Here is a 23,811-nt window from a genome sequence, read left to right on the forward strand (position 1 = left end):
TAAGAACCTCATTGCGCCATATTGCTAGTGCTCTGAGTGATACCATATTTAAAACGCTTCATTCCAACACACTTAGAACTAGTTTTCTGGATTATTTAAGAATTAAAAAGTTTTTGGAAACTGATAATTGTTCCCACTGGTTTAGTAGATACTTTAGTTTCTAAAACTTGGCACTGTGACTTTTTTTTATAGCGATCATTTGGAAAGATTGCAGTTTAGAGATATTGCAATTTCTTTACAGCAGGCTACTAATTTCATCCAGTTTTAAATGTGTGTGTGTGTGATTAGCTTTCCCAGTTAATCAGAGGCTAAACAGCAATTTTAAAGTTCTAATCTGTATTCATGACAGAGCCTGAAAACGAAAATGTGACTGGTGTCACACATACAATAGTGTGTGTTGTTGTTGTTTAGTTTCTTTTGCTCTACACAATTTAACTAAGGGGTTCTAATAATAATTAATAATAATAATAATAATAATAATAATAATAATAATAATATTAATTAGGGATGCCCTCCACCTGTACAAGCCAGTGTACTGCAAGCAAAACATTTTCCCAAATGAAGTTTTTGATAATTACAGCTATTGCTACAGGTGTATACAGTTTCATGCTGTTATATTTATTGGGTGTGTTGATCTTTCTGCATGCTTCACTGCTCATTTTAAATAAGTATGTTTCACCATCTCCCTATTTTCCCCTCATTTTTTTTTTAGCAGCATATAATTGGAAAGAGGATTTGAAACATCCACTGGTCATGTGAACATTTTTGATATAAAGAAAGAATGCAGGTCTGCAATAATAGTGCCCTGTAATAAAATACATTTTATAGTCTATTAAAATGAACTTGAAGTCATTGGATATAGACTCACATAATTAGATGCTCTGTCACTTTTTAATCCAACTGTGAAAAGGAAGGGAAATACATCTGGTAATTGACCTTCGACCTACCATACAATTTTTCATGGGTGTTCAGATTAATAGCCTCTTGCTTTGAGCAGAGCGCGCATGCCTGTTTCTATTGTGAATCACTGCGTTACACTGTCAAGACCAATTCTTAATGAGATGCTATGTTAACTTTTATGTGCTTGAATCCACATTATTGCATTTCTAATATGTTTGAATTGCCACTCCATTGGTTAACATTACTAGCTTTTACAATAATCTGCCCTAAATTAACTTGCTGTTGTTTTTTCATTTATCGTGTTTTTCAGCTACCTATTTCTAGTGTTTTTTTTTATTGCCATCCATGTGCCATGTTGATGTTTTATGGCACTATAATGGAAATTCTTAAATATACTGACATTTGTTTGTTCTAGAATTGAATATATAGTAGCCTATGAAAGCTACATGCAGTTGTGTTTTAGCATGCTAAGTTTAGCATGCTTTTATAATTGCAAATGGTGATTCTTCTACAGTTTTCTAGTTGATTGAGTGTGAATATTTGCATTTTTATTTTGCACATAAATGAAAAATTGAATGTCTTTTTATGCCTTGGTTGACTGCACTCTCCAGGCACTTCAGTGGTTTAGTTTTTGTTTCTTATATTTGCCTGGGCAACATCTCACAATTGCAACAGGTATTAAAATAATCATTCCTCATTTTCTAACTGCTCACAGGTTTACACAAACAGCCCTTAGGTGGTTTCTAATTACACAACAGTCGTTATAACTAAGTGGGGTCTTTTTTTGTTGCCGTTGCAGTTGCATATTTTAGGTTTTGTAGAGTGCTAGGCAAAGGAATGACCTTTCTGCCTGTTCTTTAATTTGTCATGCGATATACTATCAGAAATTTCTGAAGTTACAGAACCCCCATTGAGATCCTCAGCAACCAGACACCATTAGAGGAGTGTAAAACGCACAGTTTTGATGTGTCAAGTGACCTGTGTAAAACCACACAGCCACTGGAAGCATTTAGGGGTCACTAGTGCTCTTCCTGGTCAAATGTTGGTGGTATTTTGTTTCTCTTGTAGGAAACCCTCGCAAGAAGCTGATCTGCTCCGTTTGCAACAAGAAGTGTTCTTCAGCTGTGAACCTGCAAGAGCATCGAAAGGTCAGTTGGGTAGGGCTGTCTCTTGATATGCTCTGCTTGCACTGAGGTCAGTAGGTCATGTCTTTTGGACAATGTTTTTTTTTTTATATATAATATATATATATATGAGATATATAATATATATATCTATATATAATATATCCTATTAACCTAACGTGTGAATAATGCTCAGAGTATTATATGAAGACAGGCTTCTCAATGTCTCATTTCTAAATTGAATGGGTTTGTTCGAGATTTGGCATTTGCTTTTCATGTAAAATGTTGACACCGTGAAAAGAAAACAATAAACATTTCCTATCTCCCACATTAAAATTTCGTACAAATAAGAATTTGGGATAGATAGGACACAGGCTTGTTTGGGTTAAAGTTAGGATTTGGTTTCTTTGGCTTGTTGGCATTTGGCAATAAATAGTGTCCTGGTTTTTATAGTTTTGTTCAGTAGGAAGCCTCTGAAGAATTAAATCACCAGTTTTACACTTTCCAATGAAATGTTACATACTGGGGTTAGTAAGACATTTCACAAGCAGGTTTCTGTAGATTCCCTTAAGATTCTACTGTGAAATCTAAAACCTCACAAATAGGCTCAAGATCTTTAACTGCCCCATCCAAATTCCTTTCCATCATGCAGAGTGCACCGGAAGTGTTACAATGAGTAATATATTTCAAATGCAGCTTTCTGTGGGGTGTCCTCAAAGTACATATATATATTAGTATATATATATATATATATATATATATATATATATATATATATATATATATATATAAGTCCGGAGACTGAGATGGCCATTGCTAAATGTTAATTTTGTGGTCAATTAACCATTTCTTTGTGGATTTTGATGTGTGCTTGGGGTCATTGCCTTGCTGGAAGACCCACTTGTGGCCAAGTTTCAGCCTCCTAGCAGAGGCAACCAGGTTTTTGGCTAAAATGTCCTGGTACTTGGTAGAGTTCATGATGCCGTTGACCTTAACAAGGGCCTTGGGACCAGTGGAAGCAAACAGCACCATAACATCAAAGATCCACCACCATATTTTACAGTAGGTATGAGGTTCTTTTCTGCATTCACATCCTTCTTTCGACGCCAAACTACCGCTGGTGTGCATGGCCAAAGAGCTCTATTTTCGTCTCATTTGACCACAGCACCCGGTTCCAATCCACGTGCCAATGCTGTTTAGCAAACGCCAGGCGCTTACATTTGTTGGTTGCTCTCAATAAAGGCTTTTTTTCTGGCAACCCTTCCAAATAGGCTATTGGCAGGGAGGTGCCGTCTTATTGTAGATTTGGAGACTTGGTGACCCCAAGATGCAACCAAGTTCTGTAATTCTCCAACTGTGGCCCTTGGATTCTTCTTTGCCTCCCAAACCATCTTCCTCACTGTGCATGGGGGCAAGATGCACTTGCGTCCTCTACCAGGCAGATTTACCACTGTTCCACTGGTTTTCCCATATTTTTCAGCATAAAATATAGATCATTACCTGTGTTGTTTATTTTATACATCCTTTTTGCTCACACAGGCATATATATACACATACACACACACACATTATAGGAATAAGGTACTTTTTTTTTTTTTTTAAATATAGCAGTGAATTCAAATAAGCTATTTTTATACAACATTAAAGTTAAAGTATGCACCTACAAAGTGATACAGATTCATGTTTTTCAACTGAGTCCTTGTATTTGCCCATTATTGAGAAGAATGGGTAGATATATCTTTTTTGTACAATTAAAAAAAAAAAAAATTAAATGCACCATTGTTGGTACAGTGTGACACATACTGCAATTGCATCATTAATTTGCATATATATATAATTTTAAAATTAACCCAGACACAAGACTTAAAGTATTTTAAAGCATTTGCGTGCCAATTTTAAAATTTACAATAATAAAATAAAACAAAAACAAAACAAACACCTAACTCGCACTCCGAGTGCTTACTAAACTTTTCTTTGTTTCCCTAACTAACCCACTGGACAGCTAAGCCGTTTACCAGTCAAAACAGCACTTTAACACACACACAGCGTTGCACACTACACACACTATCCAAAAGGAATATATATAATCATCTTCAGCCTTTTTCAATCCACTGCTGGATGAAGGCCTCCTCAAGATTCTTCCACAAAAGCCTGTTTGCTGTGTCCCTCATCCATGTTGCTCCACCATCACAAAGTGCTTTACAAGATGCGAGACTAGGGTGTGTGAACTATGTATTAGTTACAGAATCACTTACAACAATGTCTGACCTGAAAGACAGAGCAGAAGGAGGTTAAGTGATTTGCTTAGGGTGACACAATGAGTCAGTGACTGAGCTGGGATTTGAACCGGGGACCTCCTGGTTACAAGCTTGTTTCTTTAACCACTGGACCACACAGCCTCCTATAAAAGTCTCTGGAGGTCTTCTTATTGGTCGCTTTATATCTCATCTCAGTGTAGTATCCTTAGTCCAGCGATGGTCTATTGTTCTTGCTACATGTCTGAACCACTGCCATTTCAGTTTTTTTTGTTCTTATAATAACATTGCATACTTTTGTTTGTGCTCTTATCGTTTCCTTCCTTTTCTTGTCTCTTCTTGTTTTTCCCAGCATGCATCTTTCCATACTCTGAGTCACCAAATCATCAGCAAATCGTAGTTGATGCAAGTAAGCTACATTGATCTTCAGCCCCTTATTTTCCCAATCCACTGTTTTGAAAATGTCTTCTAGGGTGGCTCTGAAGACTTTTGGGGAAATATCTCTTCGAAGAATTCCTTGTAATCTTGATTTTGTTGCTGTTTTTATGGAGTCTTACTATAGGTGTTACATTCTTGTATATGGTGCTGATAAAGTCTCTGTACTTTTTCTTAATTCCTTGTTTTTTCACAGAGCTTAATACAGATCTTGTGTAAACAGAGTCAAAGGCTTTTTCATAAGCAGTGAATCCCAAGCAAAGTGGCAGTTCGTACTCGTTGCTGGTTTGATTCACTTGTTTTACAACTTGAAGATGATCTATTGTGCTAAATCCACTCCTGAATCCTGCTTGCTCATTTGATTGTGCCAAGTCAAATTTAAAGTCTGTTGGTGAGTATTTTGATAAAAATGTTGTAGATTATAGGAGGTAAGCTAATGGGTCTGAGGTCTTCTTTATCTCCTCTCTTATGTAAAGTATCACTGATGCGTTGCTGCAGTCGATTGGCACTTTCTTTTGCTTAATACAATCTATAAAAATGCGGCACAGTGTTTCTTCACCTCCTTCTTTACTATGTCAATCATTATGCCGTCTTCTTCGGGTGCCTTTCCAGTCTTCATATGCTTGTTAGCATGTTTCACTTCTTCAGGTAGAACGTCTGGAACTTCTTCCTCGGGTTGGGTCTCTTCTGTCTCTTCTTCGTCATCTGCTGTGTTTCTCTTTTCATCTTGATATAATTTTCTGTAAAAGTCTTCGACTCTCTTCAAAATTAATTTGCGGTTCTTGGTTCTCTTGTTTGATTGCTAAAATCGTTTTTTTCCCGACAATTAGTCTTTGTTTTGCTTTCTTCATGGTTCAGTTGTTTTCAATAGTTTTCTCTACAAACCTACAGTTGAACAACCGTATATCTTCAGCAATGTGTTTTCGTACCGTCTTGCAGAACTCAGTGTATTCAATCTTTGACTTCAGAGCTGCTTTCTGTTTCATTTTTCTTCATGAAGTCTTCTGTCTCTTGAGTGATCTTCTTGTTGCATTTTCTGCAATTACTTGCGTCACTTCCTCATTGATTTTATTTACCTCGAATACTTCATCTTTTGCAGATCTTGAAGATCTTCTTCAGTTCCAGTTGAAACATCAGGCTTTGCTTCTGGAACATTTCTACATTAATTGTGTTTGATTTTGTCATCACGAGTTTCGCTCTCTCCAGTGCTGTGTTTAGGTGTATTTTGCATCTTACAAGTCTGTAGTCACTTCCTGTGTTAAAATTGTTCAGTACTAAGACATCTTGTACAGCGTGCTTCTTGTTGGTGAGTATGTAGTCAGTTTCATTCTTCAATCCGTTGGGTCCTCTCCATGTCCATTTCCTCATGGGTTTCTTCTGGAAGAAGGTGTTTATGATGAATAAGTTCTTGTTCTCTGGAAATTCAACTAGTCTGTTGCCCCTCTCGTTCCAAATTCAGATTTGCCAACTGAATTTTTGTCTTGTTGCTGGGCTCTTGTTGCTTTTGGCGTTGAAGTCACCAATGATGAACTTATAGTGGCTCTTCCCATTTTTGTGAAGTTCTTGTATTTCTTCATAAAAACTTTTGACTTCTTCATCCGAATAGCTTGTTGTTGATGCATATGCTTGGATAACCTGAAGTTCATCCTTCCTTGAAACTTTCACTATCAGTCTTGCGGACCTCTCTGACATGCTGTCAATCTCTACTATGATATTCTTGATTCTCTTGAGGACAATAAATCCAACGAACCTTGGTAGAAAAAAAGATGTTTCTCCTTGACTTTCTCCTCTATACAAGGCTATTTGGCCTCTTCAGTAGCATAACTGATTTTTGCTGAGGCTTTTCCAAATAACTCAATTTCATGCTGCGTGACTTTAACCGTAAGGATTCTCAGCTTCTCCTCAGAAAATGTTTCTTTCTTTTCCGTGCACCAGCAGGACTTTGCTGCCCTTCCTCTGACATATTTTTTTGTTTGGTTTGATTTTCGTGCTCCACAAATCTTATGCAGCGCCTACTAATGTCTGCACTAATTCTCCTCACCTGCGAGCTGTAAGTGCAGCCGCTAAATAGCTTGATGCACAGGCGGCACTTGTTACTACCATCATTATCATGATTGCGGATCATTATTTGTGCGTGTTGAGTAATTTGCATTGCTCTTAAGCTTATACAGGCTGCAATGCAGAATAATTGCCTGGTCGCTAGGCAATTTGGAGTTTTCAGGCGCAATTGTTTGCACTGCGCCTATCTGAAAGGAAAACAGTACAATCAAAATTGAATAACTGAACTGCTTAATAGCATTTTTCGACTGTCAACCAAGACAACAGATTTGAAGGCAGGTTTTTTAATTTATTTATTTATTTATTTTTTGGAAGAGGTCTGTAAACATTCATAGGTAAATAACTAAGAATAAGGGCCAGATTGCTGCCAATCAGATGGAAGACACTTTTTTTTTCTTTTAAAACAGGCAGCAGTGGGTGATTTTAATTAGATGTATTTTAATATATTCTACCAAGATCATTATCAGTTGTTGATATTCTCATCAGGAAGTGATCCAAACTAACAAAAAAATAACCTTCTTCACAATGCATATATTTTATTAGACATTGGCTACCAGTCTACTGTTACATATGAGTTACGATCCTGGGTCAAAACTCTTGGCATTAAATTAACATTTTGAAAGAGTTATAATAAACATGTGTTTCTGTGCTTCAGGTGCAGTTCTTTATTAAAACTAAAGGTCAAATGGTTGCATTAAATCGTGTAACTGCCTGAATGGGGTAAAAAAAGACAACATTTTAAACATGTGTGATATTATTGTCTTGGCTCACAAGAAAGCTGTGATTTCTTGTATTGTTTTTATTAAAGGGCCAATCACATTCAGATTGTATTCATTTTACCTGTAATCTGTTCCCCATTAAACTTTTTTATATTGGTGTCTTATTTGTGTTTTTTATTTATTATACATGTACAACTCTCTTGTCCTAGTTTACTGGTATGAATAAGAGGTGGTTGGTTCTTTTTCCCAGAATTCTACTGTAAAAATTGTATTGTAGTTCAGTAGAGATTTCACCTCTTAATATGTCTACATACAGTCAGTTCCCCAAACTGTCCACAACCAAATTTGAGAGAGGGCTGCGAACAGCATTAAACCAGTTACTGCAGTGTGAGGGTTCAAGATGCTTGGTACTATAGACAGTGGCAATGGGAGCTCAAGCCAGCCCTGGGTGGACCTCCCGGCATGGGGATGAGCTGATGTAGAAGTTCTAATGTCAATGTGCCAATTCTATAAAATTGTGTATTGGTTTTGTTATTTCCAGTCCTTTGCATTTTTATGTGTACACCTGGAAGCTGTTATGGAGAACACTAGTTGGCCTAAGCTAACTCAAACCCCAGAGCCCTGTTGTGCACAAGGCTGTATAGTAAATGCACAAGAACGATTAAAAAAAAAAAAAAAAAAAAAAAAAAAAAGGTTAAACAAAAAAACTCAGTGAGAGTATGTGACGGAAAGATGAGTTCTGGTGATGAATCTTCCTCCCAACCTGTGAGGGCGCTAAAGAACGGGAGGAGAAGTATCTGGAAGGGCTGGCCTGACAGATCGTTTCCGGGTCAGGGAAGTGGGTCAGTCTGGAAAGAAACGAGACTCTGTTGTAAGGCCGTATTGATTTGAAAGGTAAACGAGAGGCAGCTGCAAACGTTTACCTAGATATCATGCGGGATTACATATAGGGGCCAGGGTAACGCTGATCTTTTCCTTCGTTTGGGTTAAACAGTGGGAGAGAGAAGGATTGAGAGAGGAGCTCTCAGTGTAAAGGATTTACTTGTTTTTTCAACACCAGAAGGGCTGTTCCACTTTAAAACCATGCCATTTGGGCTACATGGTGCGCCCGCTGCCTTTCAGAGACTGATGGACCAGGTTTTACGCCCACATCATGAATATGCAGCAGCGTATATTGATGACGTGGTGATACACAGCTCCACCTGGCGAGAGCATTTGGCTAGGTTTACAGCCGTTCTTCAGTCTCTAAGGGCAGCCCAGCTGACAGCTAACTTGAGGAAATGTACGTTTGCCAAAACATAGACTGAATATTTGGGATTTTTAATGGGGAATGGAAGGGTGAGACCTGTAGTCACCAAAATCCAGGCTTTGGTTGATGCAGCGATCCCCAAAACCAAGACTCAGGTGAGGTCACTACTGGGCTTAGCCGGTTATTACCGCCGCTTCATCCCCGAGTACGCCACAGTGGTTAACCCGTTAGTCGACCTCACCAAAAAGAGTGCTCCATATTTAATTAAATGGTCAGCTGAGTGTCAGGGGGCGTTTACTACTATTAAGCGTACACTTTGCCAGGCCCCCACTCTTATCACACCAGATTTCACCAAGAGATTCATCCTCCACACCGACGCATCAGATGTAGGTTTGGGTGCAGTCTTGTCCCAAAAAGTAGCTGGAGTAGAACACCCGATATTATACCTCAGTAATAAAATGTTACCTCGGGAACGTAACTACTCCTTAGTCGAAAAAGAGTGTTTAGCCATTAAATGGGCTATTCACTCTTTACGATACTACCTGCTGGGACACTCATTTGATCTGGTCACAGACCACACCCCACTCAAGTGGTTAAGCACAGTGAAGGACAGCAATGCCCGGATAACTCGGTGGTATCTGGCATTGCAGCCCTTCATGTACCACATGGTACACCGTGCGGGGAAAGACCACCAAAGTGCGGATTATTTTTCCCGGGAGGGGGGAGTAATGGGGAAGGTAGATTTAGCCGAGTGTTCCTTCGGCTCCACTCTGAGCGGTGGGATATGTGATGGAAAGATGAGTTCTGGTGATGAATCTTCCTCCTGACCTGTGAGGGCACTAAAGAACGAGAGGAGAAGTATCTGGAAGGGCTGGCCTGACAGTTCATTTCCGGGTCAGGGAAGTGGGTCAGCCTGGAAAGAAGCGAGACTTTGTTGTAAGACCGTATGGATTTGAAAGGTAAACGAGAGGCAGCTGCAAGTAATAAGGCAGCTGCAAACGTTTACCTAGATATCATGCGGGATTACATATAGGGGCCAGGGTAATGCTGATCTTTTCCTTCGTTTGGGTTAAACAGTGGGAGAGAGAAGGATTGAGAGAGGAGCTCTCAGTGTAAAGGATTTACGTGTTGTGTGTTTATTTTTGTCTGCGAGTCATTGTCTGTCTTTTTGTCACACTATTAGACAGTTAACGCACACCTCCGGAGCTGTCGAAAGAAAAGCCCTATCCGGAGCAGCACTGCACAAACCTGCGTACACCGAGCACCTGCACGTCTGCACGCACCCAGGACTGGTCACCGCGTCTTGTGTTTTGTTCGGGACTGTGCCCAGTTTTTGTTATCTCCGCGCTATACACATTGGTGTGTATAGCCGGGGAGTTATTATTTATCGGTCACCAGACCTGGATTACGAATTAAAACACTTTGTTCACTGAATCACTGTTGTCTGTTCATCACTCCTGCACCGCATCACCGCTACACCTGTTCCCCTTACCAACCACTTTGCCACAGAGTATTATAAAAATAAAATGCTGATTTAAAAAAAAAAAAAAAAAAAAAAGCTTGGTGAATAGAACATCCAAAAACCAACGTAACAATGTCGCCAGGATCAGTACCAGTACATATTATATACATATAGGTACGATGTAATTTTGTTATCTACACTGATTTCCAGGTTTCCAGGAGACTGCTTTGCATGCTGATACCATCTGTAGTTGTATCTTACTGTAAAGATAAGAAATAAAAGAAAATATATCTAAAAAGCTTTACCATCACTGAGAGACACTGCTCCATGCAAGAGTTTATTGTTTGTACGTATTAAATAAATAATAAGTATTGCTTTATTAAACGTTTAACTCAGCAAAAAAAAAAAAAAAGTAGGCTTAAAAGAAGAAAACGGTCTCGTGCGTGTTTCGTTTAAAGGTGCAACAAACACAACATATATTATGATAATAATAGGAATAATACATATACTAATATTTTATATTGTAAATTATTCATTTTAAATTATTCAGTATTGTGTGCAAGTGTTCGATATATGTGGTCAGTGGAGCATCTTGAGGCATGTACTGTTTTTTTTTTTTTTTGTAAATGTCAGGATGTTTTAGTGTTATTTCTTTTACTATTTGCTTAATACACGGCAGCTTTCGACAAGTTTGAAGTTGACTATAAAATCCGGTGCTGTGAAAGTCTTGCGATGTGATTTATAGTTGGAATTGAGTAGATTTGGTCAGGGGATAGCAAACCACTCTCCCTTCTCAACGCACTTGTAGTCAACAACGATAGCTGCTTTTTGAAGGGCGAAAAAAGCTCGTTTTGGTTCCTCGAGATTTCGCTTGGAATTTATCTTGTGTTTTATTACCGCAAATGCTTTCGCATCCTTGTTTGCTAAGTGCTAACTTTGATTTGATCCAGCCATAAGTGTATCCAAGGAATCAGTAACAATAAATAACATGTTTGTTGACTTTATTTGTATTGTGTTGTGTATTTGTAACAAAAATAATAATCTTTCACTTAACACAGAGTTATGTATATAATTGGAACTGACACAAGTAATTCTACGCAGATTTGGAGCCAATCAGTGCCTTTGACATTATAGTATATTTAATTCTTCTGCTACAGAATTTATAGTAGACTATCATTAGTACAAATGTTTTCAAAACCTGCAGTATCATAGACATTAAAACCCCCCCCCCCCCCCCCCCCTTTTTTTTTTTTTCTTTTTTGCACTGGTTAAATATTGCGCATTGCATATTTGTTTTGGAATAATGTCCTTGGTACTGTGAATGTTATAATAGCTGCAGACTGGGGTATCGTTATAGCCCATCACAAGTACACTTGGAAGCATGTGTGTTTTGATGTGAAAGTTCTCTATAAAGTGTGTTTAATTGTCACCATTTGTCTACACTTTTGCAGGTCCATGAAGTCTTTGACTGTCCGGAGTGTGACAAAAAATTTATTTCACCTAACCAGCTTAAAAGACATATGATTACCCATTCAGGTAGGGAGGCAAGGTTGTGTTTGTTGTAGGAGAGAAACTCACCCAGCACAAGGAAACACTTTGGAAGTAATGGCACATTGTAGATAGATTTGTAATGAAGCCACTCACATTGGAGGAGTCATGAGTGCTCTTACATTCATGTTCTTTGTCATGTCTGTCCTCTTTGAAGTCATTCTCTTTTGATTTAAGGTAATTGATCTGAGTTTTGCATTTCGAAAAGGGGATTGCTGAGAATGTGTGCCAATTTCTCAAGATTTACTAGTGTTCATCTTTTAAGAAGTGATTTAATAGTCGAAAAATTAAGGGCATTAGATGCCCATCTAATTGGCTTGAACTTAATTGCTCTGACTTAATTGCAGAATTCTCTCTGAGGAGAAGATTCTAGTCCCTTTCATCTCTCTCTGATGTATTATTGAAGATTAAATGCCCCCCCCCCCCCCCCCCCAAACCCACAGAGAAACGCCCCTACACCTGTGAGGTCTGCAGCAGGTCTTTCAAACGCCTCGACCAGGTAACAGCTCACAGAATCATACACAGTGAAGATAAACCCTACAAGTGCAAGCTGTGTGGAAAGGAGTTTGCACATCGAAATGTGTACAAGAACCACAAGAAGGTAACCTACTGTTTTTTTTTTTAAAGATTAACAAACATAAGGGCTTTGCAATAGGTTATCAAAATAAGAGACACAAGTTTTTCTATTTGTGGTCGTTGCTTCAATACAATCCAATGGTTTAACAATCTGGCTGATTTGAAATCATTGATAATCATACAAGTTATATTCAAATCATGTGTAATAAGTTAACCAGTCACCAGATACATGTGTTTAATATAACTCTTTCAACTCTACAGACCTATATGCAGGTCTGGAACAGAGAACTACACTCAAAAAAGCAGACCAGTAAATCAATGTACTAATATGTATGTCTGACAGTTTTCTGTAAAGTTACTCAGTGCTGAAATAGTTAGTTAAGAGGATTGTAGATATTAAAGCAGCTGGCATTTTAGAGGTAAAATTTGAATGCAAAAGTTTATTGTTTTTTTTAAGAAGATTGGTACTGGACTTACAGTATGTAGCAGCTAAATCAATCACATGAGCTGATTTTTAAATGTCTAATTTTAAAATCCCTAAAAATAGTTTCTCCTAGAAATGTGCCATGTTCCATCAATTGCCCTATGGTGAAGCCTTCACAGTCCTATGCTACTAGTGATACATATCTCTTCTAGAGCAGAGGTCTTGGGGCCAGCTCTTGTGGTCCCCATGGTGATTCACCTAGCTAAACTGTGGTTTTATATCCAGTTTCTACACATCGGTTAGTATTGTTTCCACAACCAAAAAAAGCCTGCTCTGTTTGGATACAATTTTGATCTCAATACAAATATAGTCCATTACCACACTGCCAGTGCTGAGCAGATTGAAACACGCCTGTTTAGTTCCAGCGGCATATCTGAATCTGCTTGGTTTCTGCTGTTGTTTTCAAGATGCACATGCAGTGGAACTGAGAAGTGATCCAGTGCTGGGCAGTGTCTGTACTGGTGTTTTTGTTGCTTCATTTACATGGCTTCATTTGTAGTTGTTAAACGTTTAATGTTAGATATATTTACAAAAGAACACCTCATACAAATTTTGGTTGAGATACCCTAAGTGGACACATTTACAGATACAATTTATTTCTAAACATAATGTACAAAAACAACTTATATTTTGAAAGAGTTGTGTCTACCATGTCTGTAATTTTTTGGGATTCTGTAAAAATTGATAAAAGATCACTTTCAGTCAGGTATATTTGTAAAATAACTGGGACACTTGCATACAAAGGGTTAATGAGCACAATGAGTTCACTCAAACTTCTAATCCAAAGGCATGTTTATTCCAAGTACTAAGCCATTTGATCAGTTAACTGAGCTGTACTGAGCAATATTTATTCTGATGTTTAAGGTAAAGAATACGTCTTGTACTCTGTACATCTATTGAGACTTCTAGAAGTTCACGTGGGTATTAGATGAAACAATATCCTGAGAGTGTGGCCCCGACCTGCCTGGCTTAATTTCTGTAATGTCTGTCATGACATGTGACCTAAGGTTATACTTTCAACCAGCAGACTTCTCTAACTGGGGCTCAGAAATTATTAGACTGTAAAAAATGACTTGGCTGGTTTCCTGCCCAGTCCTTGGAACCACACTCCCATTGCTGGTAAAAGTGATACAAGATACTTGCAGGCTTTTTACGGTTTGGCTATGCTGTATGTCACCTGGGATTCGGTATATGATATTTGCATCATATCTCTCATATCTTTCAGTCATAAATCAAATGAAAGCAATGAAAATTATTTTTTTCTGAGTGACATAAATCTGTTCACACAGTATGGCTGTGTTAAGGCCTATAATACTGTTTGTATACATAGACAGTGTTGACTGTTTAATTAATTTATGAGAAAGCAGTTGAGGGCAAAGTAAAGGCAAGTTAATACAGTACTATAATGCCATTTATGATTCACTTAAACATTTGTACTGAATTCATTCAATGGCCCATTGTCCCACAGTCATGTTCAGCTGTTCACTAACAAATATAATTACTTGGTGTCAGCTTGCAGTATTCTTCCACACTTTATCCATCTTTTCCCTCTACTGTGTGGAGTGTCCATTTTGTTTAAATGTCATGCTTTCAGTTAAATAGGCATGTTCTGGCTACTGCTTGCAGGAGTATTATTATAATTTTAGTTGAAATTACTTGTTTTATCTCAGGATGAAAATCAACTTTTTTTGTCATTGATAGCATTTTACTTTTGACTAAATGTAGTTAACTTCATGCTATCAGTTGTGTCATGCTTTCAAGCTGTTGCACAGGCAACATTGACTTAACACTTCTTGCTGTTTGTAAGTATCTTTCAGCTTCTTTTTTCAATTTTACCCTAAAGAATTGACCAAAGCGTTTGTCTACTCGACTTAGCTTCTTATAGTTTTACATTAGAATTCTTATTTATGGTGTTCCTTCAGTTGTCCTTGGCTTACTGATTGGTTGTGGCAAGCAAGCAGTTATAACAAATATTGTTCTGATGACTTATCACAGTGTAAATATACATATATTAATGATTTTTAATAAATATTAACACATTTATCAACTTTAAAAACCATTTTCAAACATCCTATAATTAAATATGGAAAGTATTTCAGGTGCACTGATATATTTGTGCTTATGTTGCTAATAATGCAATCAGTGTACTGCCCTCAGTCATTCACATATAATCTGAGAAAGTTTGCCAGCAGGCTGTAACATTTTTTACAGCTTATGTTTTTATCAGACTGCACAGTTAACACATCAGCAGGAGGGCCGGGAAACTATAGAAGGTTAAAACTAGATTAATAGGATGTTTTGGACACCAGAAGCTATTTTCAATTCAAGGCAAATCTGAACATTTTCTATGAGCTTTTTCTAGATACTGGGGGAGATGAGGGTGATGGGGTGGAAGGATAAATAAAGCATTAGCAGTTAGCACTAGGGATGTGCTTTTGGTACTTTTATGAACGTTTAAATGCTATGTAGGTGTTATTATCATATCTACACACACACACACACACACACACACACACACACACACACACACACACACACACACACACACACACACACACACACTGGCAGCCCTGGTTAGTATTTTCCACGCAAATATTCCTAAACTCCTAAATAAGCAAATAACATTTTTACATCGCAAAGACTTAAAAAAAACAAACAAACAAACAAACAAACACATACACACCAAAGTATATATTGAAATGTGGATGTTTGCTTTTTACTGAATTCAGTAACTCCATCCACAGTAATTTGGAATGTTTTCATTTCAAATGAAGCATTGAACTTGTGTTTTTGTGGTACGGCAGTTTTGTTTGGCATAATTATTTGCATATCAGGGTTTTCCCTTCCGGTTCCTCAAAATAGTTCCAAATGTGGCTTTGCCTCATTCCTTTGTTTAGAGAAAAAATAAAAAATACATAACAAACATCATAAAAAAAAGCTTTTCTTTCCCCGTGTCGACTGAACAATACCACACCCGCTACAGCATGAACACACAGTGTACCAATGAAGCGCCAGATCGACCGAGAATAAAACCCGCCCCAGTGTCAATCTTTCTGTTGCACCAATTAGAAAAACTAATTGGAGGCAATTGTCAGACCCGTTCCTTTTTATAATATCTGCCCTTACTGTGGCACCACAGCAGTCGGATACATGGCGGACTGCTATGTATGGTGATAAATTTATAAAAAAATGAATACATAAAAAAATCTGCATTTGGTGAAATTTGTCACGTGACCGGTTACACGTCTAGCATATTATTCAATGTTTAGCCACTTCTTTAAAATTTATATGTTTAGAATTCCCATCCCTAGTTAGCACCCTGTTGTTTTGTTATTTGGTGCTGCCTGCTAATTTCTCTTTTCTCCCCCTCTTGAGATACTGGATAAATCCCAAATAACTGAGCAGATTGCATTTAACTGCATGAAAAAGGGCATGTTTAATTAACACAGCAGCTTCCTCAATTATAACCGTTATTTGGGATGGAGTAATTACATTGATCGCATGTTATTGTTTGCCCCAATCTGTAATTACATTGATCGCATGTTATTGTTTGCCACAATCTGAAGCCTCACGCAGGTTTTTCTTTCATTTCCAGACTCACTCTGAAGAGAGACCATTCCAGTGCGAGGAATGTAAAGCTTTGTTCAGGACTCCGTTCTCCCTGCAAAGACACCTGTTGATACACAACAGTAAGTAGCTACAGAAGCACAAGAAAAGAAGGTTGGGATGTTTGTACTGTGCAAACTCAAGCTGTCAGTTTAGAGGAGATTTCCCAGTATAGCCAAGCACATCAACCAGAGAATTCAGGAGGGAGAACGTATAAATATGGAATCCAAGTGTTCACACTACTGTAATGTAAAACATGTTTTTAAAAGAATACTTTTTTAATTACTAGAGTACTTAACCCTTTCTCCTAGTACCACAGGGATCGGTATTTCGTCCTCTGCCCTTCATAATCTACATTAATGACTTAGATTCTGGTATAGTAAGTAAACTTGTTAAATTTGCAGACAACACAAAAATAGGAGGAGCGGCAAACACTATTGCAGCAGCAAAAGTCATTCAAAATGAACTAGACAAGATTCAGAACTGGGCAGACACATGGCAACTAACATTCAATAGAGAAAAGTGTAAGATACTGCACACAGTCAATAACAAAGTGCATTATAAATATCATGGGAGTTATTGAAATTGAAGAACGAATCTATGAAAAAGATCTAGGATTTTATGTTGACTCAGAAATGTCTTCATCTAGACACTGGGGAAGCTATAAAAAGGCCAACAAAATGCTCGGCGTTATAGTGAAAAGTGTTGAATTTAAATCAAGGGAAGTAATGTTAAAACTTTACAATGCATTAGTAAGACCTCATGTAGAATATTGTGTTCCGATCTGGTCACCTCGCTACGAAAAGGATATTACTGCTCTAGAAAGAGTGCAAAGAAGAGCGACTAGAATTATTCCTGGTTTAAAAGGCATGTCATATGGAGACAGGCTAAAATAATTGAATCTATTCTGTCTTGAACAAAGAAGACTACTTGGCGATCTGAAACAAGGGGTAACAAATGGAGATTAGATAAAGGGGGACTGAGAACTGAAAATAGGAGGCACTTTTTTATACAGAGAATTGTGGGAGTCTGGAAACAACCCCCCCCAGTAATGTTGTTGAAGCTGACACCCTGGGATCCTTCAAGAAGCTGCTTGATGAGATTCTGGGATCAATAAGCTACTAACAACCAAACAAGCAAGATGGGCCAAATGGCCTCCTCTCATTTGTAACCTTTCTTACGTTCCTATGTTCTTATTATGAATAGCTGAAACAGTTCGCTTTAGTAAATTAACATTGCATAGAAAGTGCTTCTATTTGGCTAATATTTGCAGTCCACAGATCAGTTGCTTTGATAAATATTATGTTTTTATTCAGTTGGTACATAAAAAAATTGGTGAGGATTTTCTTATTAAAAACAAGCAAACCGAAAAAAAAGAAGTCTTACTATACTTATAAGAGTCATTGTTCATTTTCCTTGCTTCTGCAGCATTGACAAAACATCAGATTTGCAAGGTTCAAAAATAAATTATGAATTTTGTCTTTCTTATGGATCTCCATATCTAGTAACACTGTGACTAGTGGATTGATTGTGGATGATAATGTAAAGTATTTTCCAATTTGTGTACGTAGACACCCTATTGAAACATTACTGAAATACACAGCATATATACTGGAATCTTCCTAAATAGACCTACATATTAATAAGCATCTACTGAAGTTCTTATGGTTCTTCAACAATTATTACACTGTGTAACAAAAAAAAAAAAAAAAAAAAAAAAAAATTGTTCCTGGGTAGTAAGTGTTATTTCCTAATTGCTTATGCCTCAAAAGTATAGAACATGGCTATTATTCCCCACAAACTTTGCTTTTGTGACCAGGACAGTGATATTTCAAAATATCACTATTTCCAATGGGAAAATGGGCAAATGTGTGTCTTTTCGTTCACATAAAGTCAGAAAAAAACAACATATGAATCCAAATTAACATGTATTTATACTAAAGTAATACAAAGATGACTACAAAACATTTAGAAGTGAGTAGTTTTTTGAGATTTACAATTATAATGTAAATACAGTATAATCGTAAATCTCGAAAAACTACTCACTTCTAAATCTTTTGTAGTCATCTTTGTATTACTTTAGTATAAATACATGTTAATATGGATTCGTATGTTGTTTTTTTCTGACTTTATGTGAACAAAAAGACACACATTTGCCCATTTTCCCACTGGAAATAGTGATATTTTGAAATATCACTGTCCTGGTCACAAAAGCAAAGTCTGTGGGGAATAATAGCCATTTTCTATACTTTTGAGGCATAAGCAATTAGGAAATAACACTTACTACCCAGGAACAAAAATTGTGTTACATAGTGTTATTATTGATCAGTAAACGTTTCCTGTATAGATTTTATTTATACTGTAAGATACTTTTTTTTTTTTTTAATAGGTGAAAGGACATTCAAGTGTGATCATTGTGATGCAACATTCAAAAGGAAGGACACTTTAAATGTTCATATTCAGGTGGTGCATGATGGGCACAAGAAATACAAATGTGATCTGTGTGAGAAGGCCTTTGTGACACCCTCCGTGCTAAAGAGTCATAAGAAAGTAAGTGGTAATTAAAACTGGGCTTCTCTGTGGTACACATACCACATTCTGACGATATAACACTTTCTAACACTACACCAGCTCTATAGTCCAGGTCACGTTTTCTATCATAGTGAAAAACAGTGTCCAGTGTCTGAAACTTGAAGCTTATCTATAAACTTCAGGTACATTCAAACAGCATTCCAATTCCAGTTCCAAAAGAAAAGATTGTGACAGACGAGTTGAAAAAGGCTTGCAAATAGAATAATCTAGCTAGAAAAAATAAATCAAATTTTTTTAGTATTTTAATTTTTTATTATTTGTGCATTTTTCCTGAGGAATATCAGACAACGTTTGTTAGGTAAACTACTAACTGGTTGAATGACAATGTATTTGAGTTTGTTTCAGGGACTGAGACTCGAATGATAGTGACTCGGACTTAGACTTGGACTCGGACCCTTCTGACTCGGACCCTTCTGACTCTGACTCGGACCCTTCTGACTCAGACTCGGACCCTGGTGACTCGGACCCTTCTGACTAGGACTCGGACCCTGGTGACTCGGACCCTGGTGACTCGGACTTGGACCCAGATGACTCAGACTCAGACCCTTCTGACTCGGACCTGGACCCTTCTGACTCGGACCCTGGTGACTCAGACTCTTCTGACTTGGACTCGGACCCTTCTGGCTCGGACTCGGACTCTGGTGACTCGATCCCTGGTAACTCGGACCCTTCTGACTCTGACTCGGACCCTTCTGACTCGGACTCGGACCCTGGTGACTCGGACCTTTCTGACTCTGACTCGGACCCTTCTGACTCGGACCCTGATGACTTGGACTTGGACCCCGATGACTCGGACCCTTACCCTGATGACTCGGACCCTGATGATTCGGACCCTGGTGACTCGGACTCGGATCCTGATGACTCGGACCTTGACTGACTCGGACTCGGACCCCGATGACTCGGACCCTGATGACTCGGACCCGGACTCGGACCCCGATGACTCGGACTCTAATGACTCGGACCCTGATGACTCGGATTCGGACCCTGATGATTCGGACCCTGATGACTCGGACTCTGATCCTGATGACTCGGACCTGGACTTGGACCCCGATGACTCAGACCTGGACCCCAGTGACTCAGACCCTGATGACTCGGACCTGGACCCTGATGACTTGGACTCCGATGACTCGGACCTGGACCCTGATGACTCGGACCCTGATGACTCGGACCCCGGTGACTTGGACTCGGACCCCAATGACCTGGACCCCAGTGACTCGGACTTGGACCCCGGTGACTTGGACTCGGACCCCGATGACTCGGACCCTGATGACTCGGACCCTGATGACTCGGACCCTGATGATTCGGACCCTGATGACTCGGACTCAGATCCTGATGACTCGGACCTGGACTTGGACCCCGATGACTCGGACCTGGACCCCGATGACTCGGACCCTGATGACTCGGACCTGGACCCCGATGACTTGGACTCCGATGACTCGGACCTGACAGGGTCAGACCCTGATGACTCGGACCCCGGTGACTTGAACTCGGACCACGATGATGACTCAGGACTTGGACCCAGATGACTTGGACCCCGACGACTCGGACTTGGACCCCGGTGACTTGGACTCGGACCCCGATGACTCGGACCCTGATGACTCGGACCCTGATGACTCGGACTCGGACCCTGATGATTCGGACCCTGATGACTCGGACTCAGATCCTGATGACTCGGACCTGGACTTGGACCCCGATGACTCGGACCTGGACCCCGATGACTTGGACTCCGATGACTCGGACCTGGACCCTGATGACTCGGACCCCGGTGACTTGAACTCGGACCACGATGACTTGGATTTGGACTCAGATGACTTGGACCCCAGTGATTCGGACTTGGACCCCGACGACTCGGACTTGGACCCCGACGACTCGGACTCGGACCCCGATGACTCGGACTCGGACCCCGATGACTCGGACTCAGACCCCGATGACTGGGACTTGGACCCTGATGACTCGGACCTGGACCCTGATGACTCGGACCTGGACCCTGATGACTCAGACCCTGATGACTCGGACCCCGGTGACTTGAACTTGGACCCTGATGACTCGGATTTGGACTCCAATGACTGGGACCCCGATGATTCGGACCTGGACCCCGATGACTCGGACTCGGACCCCGATGACTTGTACTTGGACCCTGATGACATGGAATTGGACCCTGATGACTTGGACTCGGACCCTGATGACTCGGACCCGGATGACTGGGACCCCAATGACTCGGACCCCGATGATTCTGACCCTGATGTCTCGGACACAGATTCCAATGACTCTGACCCTGATGACTGACCCTGATGACTCGGACTCGGACCCCGATGAGTGTGACTCGGACTGTGACTGTGACACCCGGGACCAAGAATTGAGGAGTTGACTACAAGTCTTATATGCATGTGTGTGTGTGTGTGTGTGAGTGAATCTTCTCAGTTAGTTTATTTTCAGTACAGACTGATCCTACTATCGAACTGTGTGACCATATGGACAGACTACAAAGCTCAACACAACTTAATTTTCTGAAAGTAATGATTGAAACAATGTCTCAAAGAGTGTAAATTAATCTTTTGATTTGGATACTTGAACCAATTGAATGAAATATTCTGAAAGGTGCTGAAAAAAAGTGCTGAAAGCAGGTATTGAGATGAAGACAAAATAATAATCTGTCGGTCCGGGGCAATTGCTGAGATAACACATTTAATGCAAGTCGGCTCAGAACCAATCCATTCCACTAGATGAGTGATAGATTACAGTACCGAGACACCGAGAAAGGTTTAAGCCCTAATTATAACTAACAGAAAAAATAAATGTAAAGATGGTTAAATTAACTCACATGCTCCCATACAATTTAAAATATAATAGTGTTGATGTAACATTAAAGTAGTGGTGTATGTATGCATGTGTTTTAAGCAGAAAATAAAGTTTCAAAGGTTTTAATTTATTAAAAATGTCATTCAGACCTTAAGTTTCCACAGGTATACACAAAGCCCAGAAAAGATCCCACCACAGATTATAAAGTTACATTTCTCAGTTGTCTGCTATAATTAAGGGTTTGGCTGAAATTGGACCCAATCTTGGCACACGACAAAATAAATTGCTAAAATACTAACTTGTGAGCTTCAACAAAGACATGGAACTTAATTGAATGCACTGGAGCAAAATGATGTGCTCTGAATTTTATTGTAGAAAATGAGCTTGAATCATTGTGGGTAAAGACAAAATTATGGGTTTGAATGTGGCTATTAAAAAAAAAAATTCTTAGCGGCAGTTGTTCAGATTTTTATTTAGAGATGCAAGGTCTTGATTATTTAATTTGTTTTTTAACCCTTAGCGGTCCATTTATTCAGCGCTCGTCAGTCACATCAGGTCCAATTTATTTTCATGCATGCTGTTTATTTTGCACACGCTGTTTAAAATATATATTTTTCAGAGTACAACAGGTTTAAAATGCATTGAATCGCAAAAGGACACTGAGGACTATATCTTCAGCCAAGCCCCACCTCTTGTTCGCTGTATTTTTCACATACCTCTTTATAGACGTGCGTATTGATAAATCCTCTCCTGATCACTCGTTTTTTCACCAAACTCCTCAATAATGCGATCCAAGTCGTTATTTGATTACTATAACATCTCAAAAAGCTCTGCAAATGTCTGTGATATTCTTTGAGCGCTGGATGCAGAAGCAGCTATCTCCTTTGTTTATGTCTGTGATGTCTCTATGGTGGACGGGGCTATCAGAGCCAGCCTTTTTTTTTTCTTCATTCGGCTTCAATCGGTCTCACTCAGCCATTGAAAAGTTTTCTCTGCTTTTCCAGAGAAAAAACGACTAGAGACCTGTGCTTTACGTCTTTTTGATGATGTAGGACAAGGTGACATTGGACTGGAAAGGGAAAATTGTAATGTCGGACCTGGTCCGACATAGGACCACAAAGAGTTAATTACATTATTTTCTATTTTAACTATTTTAGCTATTTGTTTTTCTTTATAGAGTATAAGAGAAAATAGGAGTATTCGTAAACAAGTTTGTAGCTGATCTTCAGCGCTATTTATTTCAGGTACTAGTTGACAGCATTAAGTGTGTTTCACCTTGCTGTTTTCTATAAGTGGAAGTTTCCAGCAATAAAGACAAATTCACTATGGCAAATAGGTTGGTAGATTTCTAGATTGATATGCCAGTTTCTTCTTGTCAGTCATCTTTCAGTCATAAAATATTGTTTAGAAAATATTATGTTTTAAATAATTATGATACTGACAGAACACCCTTCTAGTTAAAGGGAGCTTGTGCTGTTTAATTCGTGCAGGAATTATTTAAACCCTTGTGTTTTGTATGGCAGTTTGAGATGCACTGGGCTTTTAGCAACAGTGTTGGAATCTTGTGACCTCTTTTAGGATAACATTTGCTGGTAGCAAGCAAAAGAAAACAAAACTGCAATTTTTTAAATTGTGATGATGATAAAATAGTCGCAGCATAGACAGACACAGCACAGCCTAATTAAGTTACTAAACCAGAAATCAGACATTTAATTTAAGAGCTTATAAGCAGTCTTAAGTTGTCCTGTTATTTTTAGAATAAAATAAATGTTGTGTCTGACTGTCACACATGGGGAACACAGTAACTGCCTTGAATTTGCATCATTCTTCACCAAACATTTATCAAACGCCACCAAACTCCTACCTCCAAGCTTGTAACATTGTATTTCTACAAGATCCCCTTTATACTGTAAAGTGAGCAAGTCTGTAATATTGCTACTGAAAATGAACTTCTGATTTAGCTATATATTTTATGAATGGTGTAAAAAATGTGAAACTGCAGTG

The 23,811-nt window shown here is 38.9% G+C and overlaps 1 protein-coding gene across 5 annotated transcripts in view; it reads left to right on the plus strand.

The window, feature by feature from the left end:
* Positions 1 to 23,811, plus strand: part of LOC121323776 (PR domain zinc finger protein 5-like) — an 83,224-nt gene that overhangs the window by 13,887 nt on the left and 45,526 nt on the right. For 4 of the 5 annotated variants that reach the window (XR_005951185.1, XR_005951177.1, XM_041264982.1 and 1 more), the window contains exons 8-12: positions 1,969 to 2,048; positions 11,654 to 11,738; positions 12,194 to 12,351; positions 16,406 to 16,499; positions 18,806 to 18,966. Coding sequence is in view for 3 of the 5 variants with exons in the window: in XM_041264982.1 (XP_041120916.1) it covers positions 1,969 to 2,048; positions 11,654 to 11,738; positions 12,194 to 12,351; positions 16,406 to 16,499; positions 18,806 to 18,966 (578 nt within the window). In the remaining 2 variants the exon portion in view is untranslated. The remainder of the gene's footprint in view (positions 1 to 1,968; positions 2,049 to 11,653; positions 11,739 to 12,193; positions 12,352 to 16,405; positions 16,500 to 18,805; positions 18,967 to 23,811) is intronic. The other variant, XM_041265002.1, reaches the window with a different exon arrangement.

This window comes from Polyodon spathula, chromosome 1 (assembly GCF_017654505.1).
Source record: "Polyodon spathula isolate WHYD16114869_AA chromosome 1, ASM1765450v1, whole genome shotgun sequence".
Classification (NCBI taxonomy): domain Eukaryota; kingdom Metazoa; phylum Chordata; class Actinopteri; order Acipenseriformes; family Polyodontidae; genus Polyodon; species Polyodon spathula.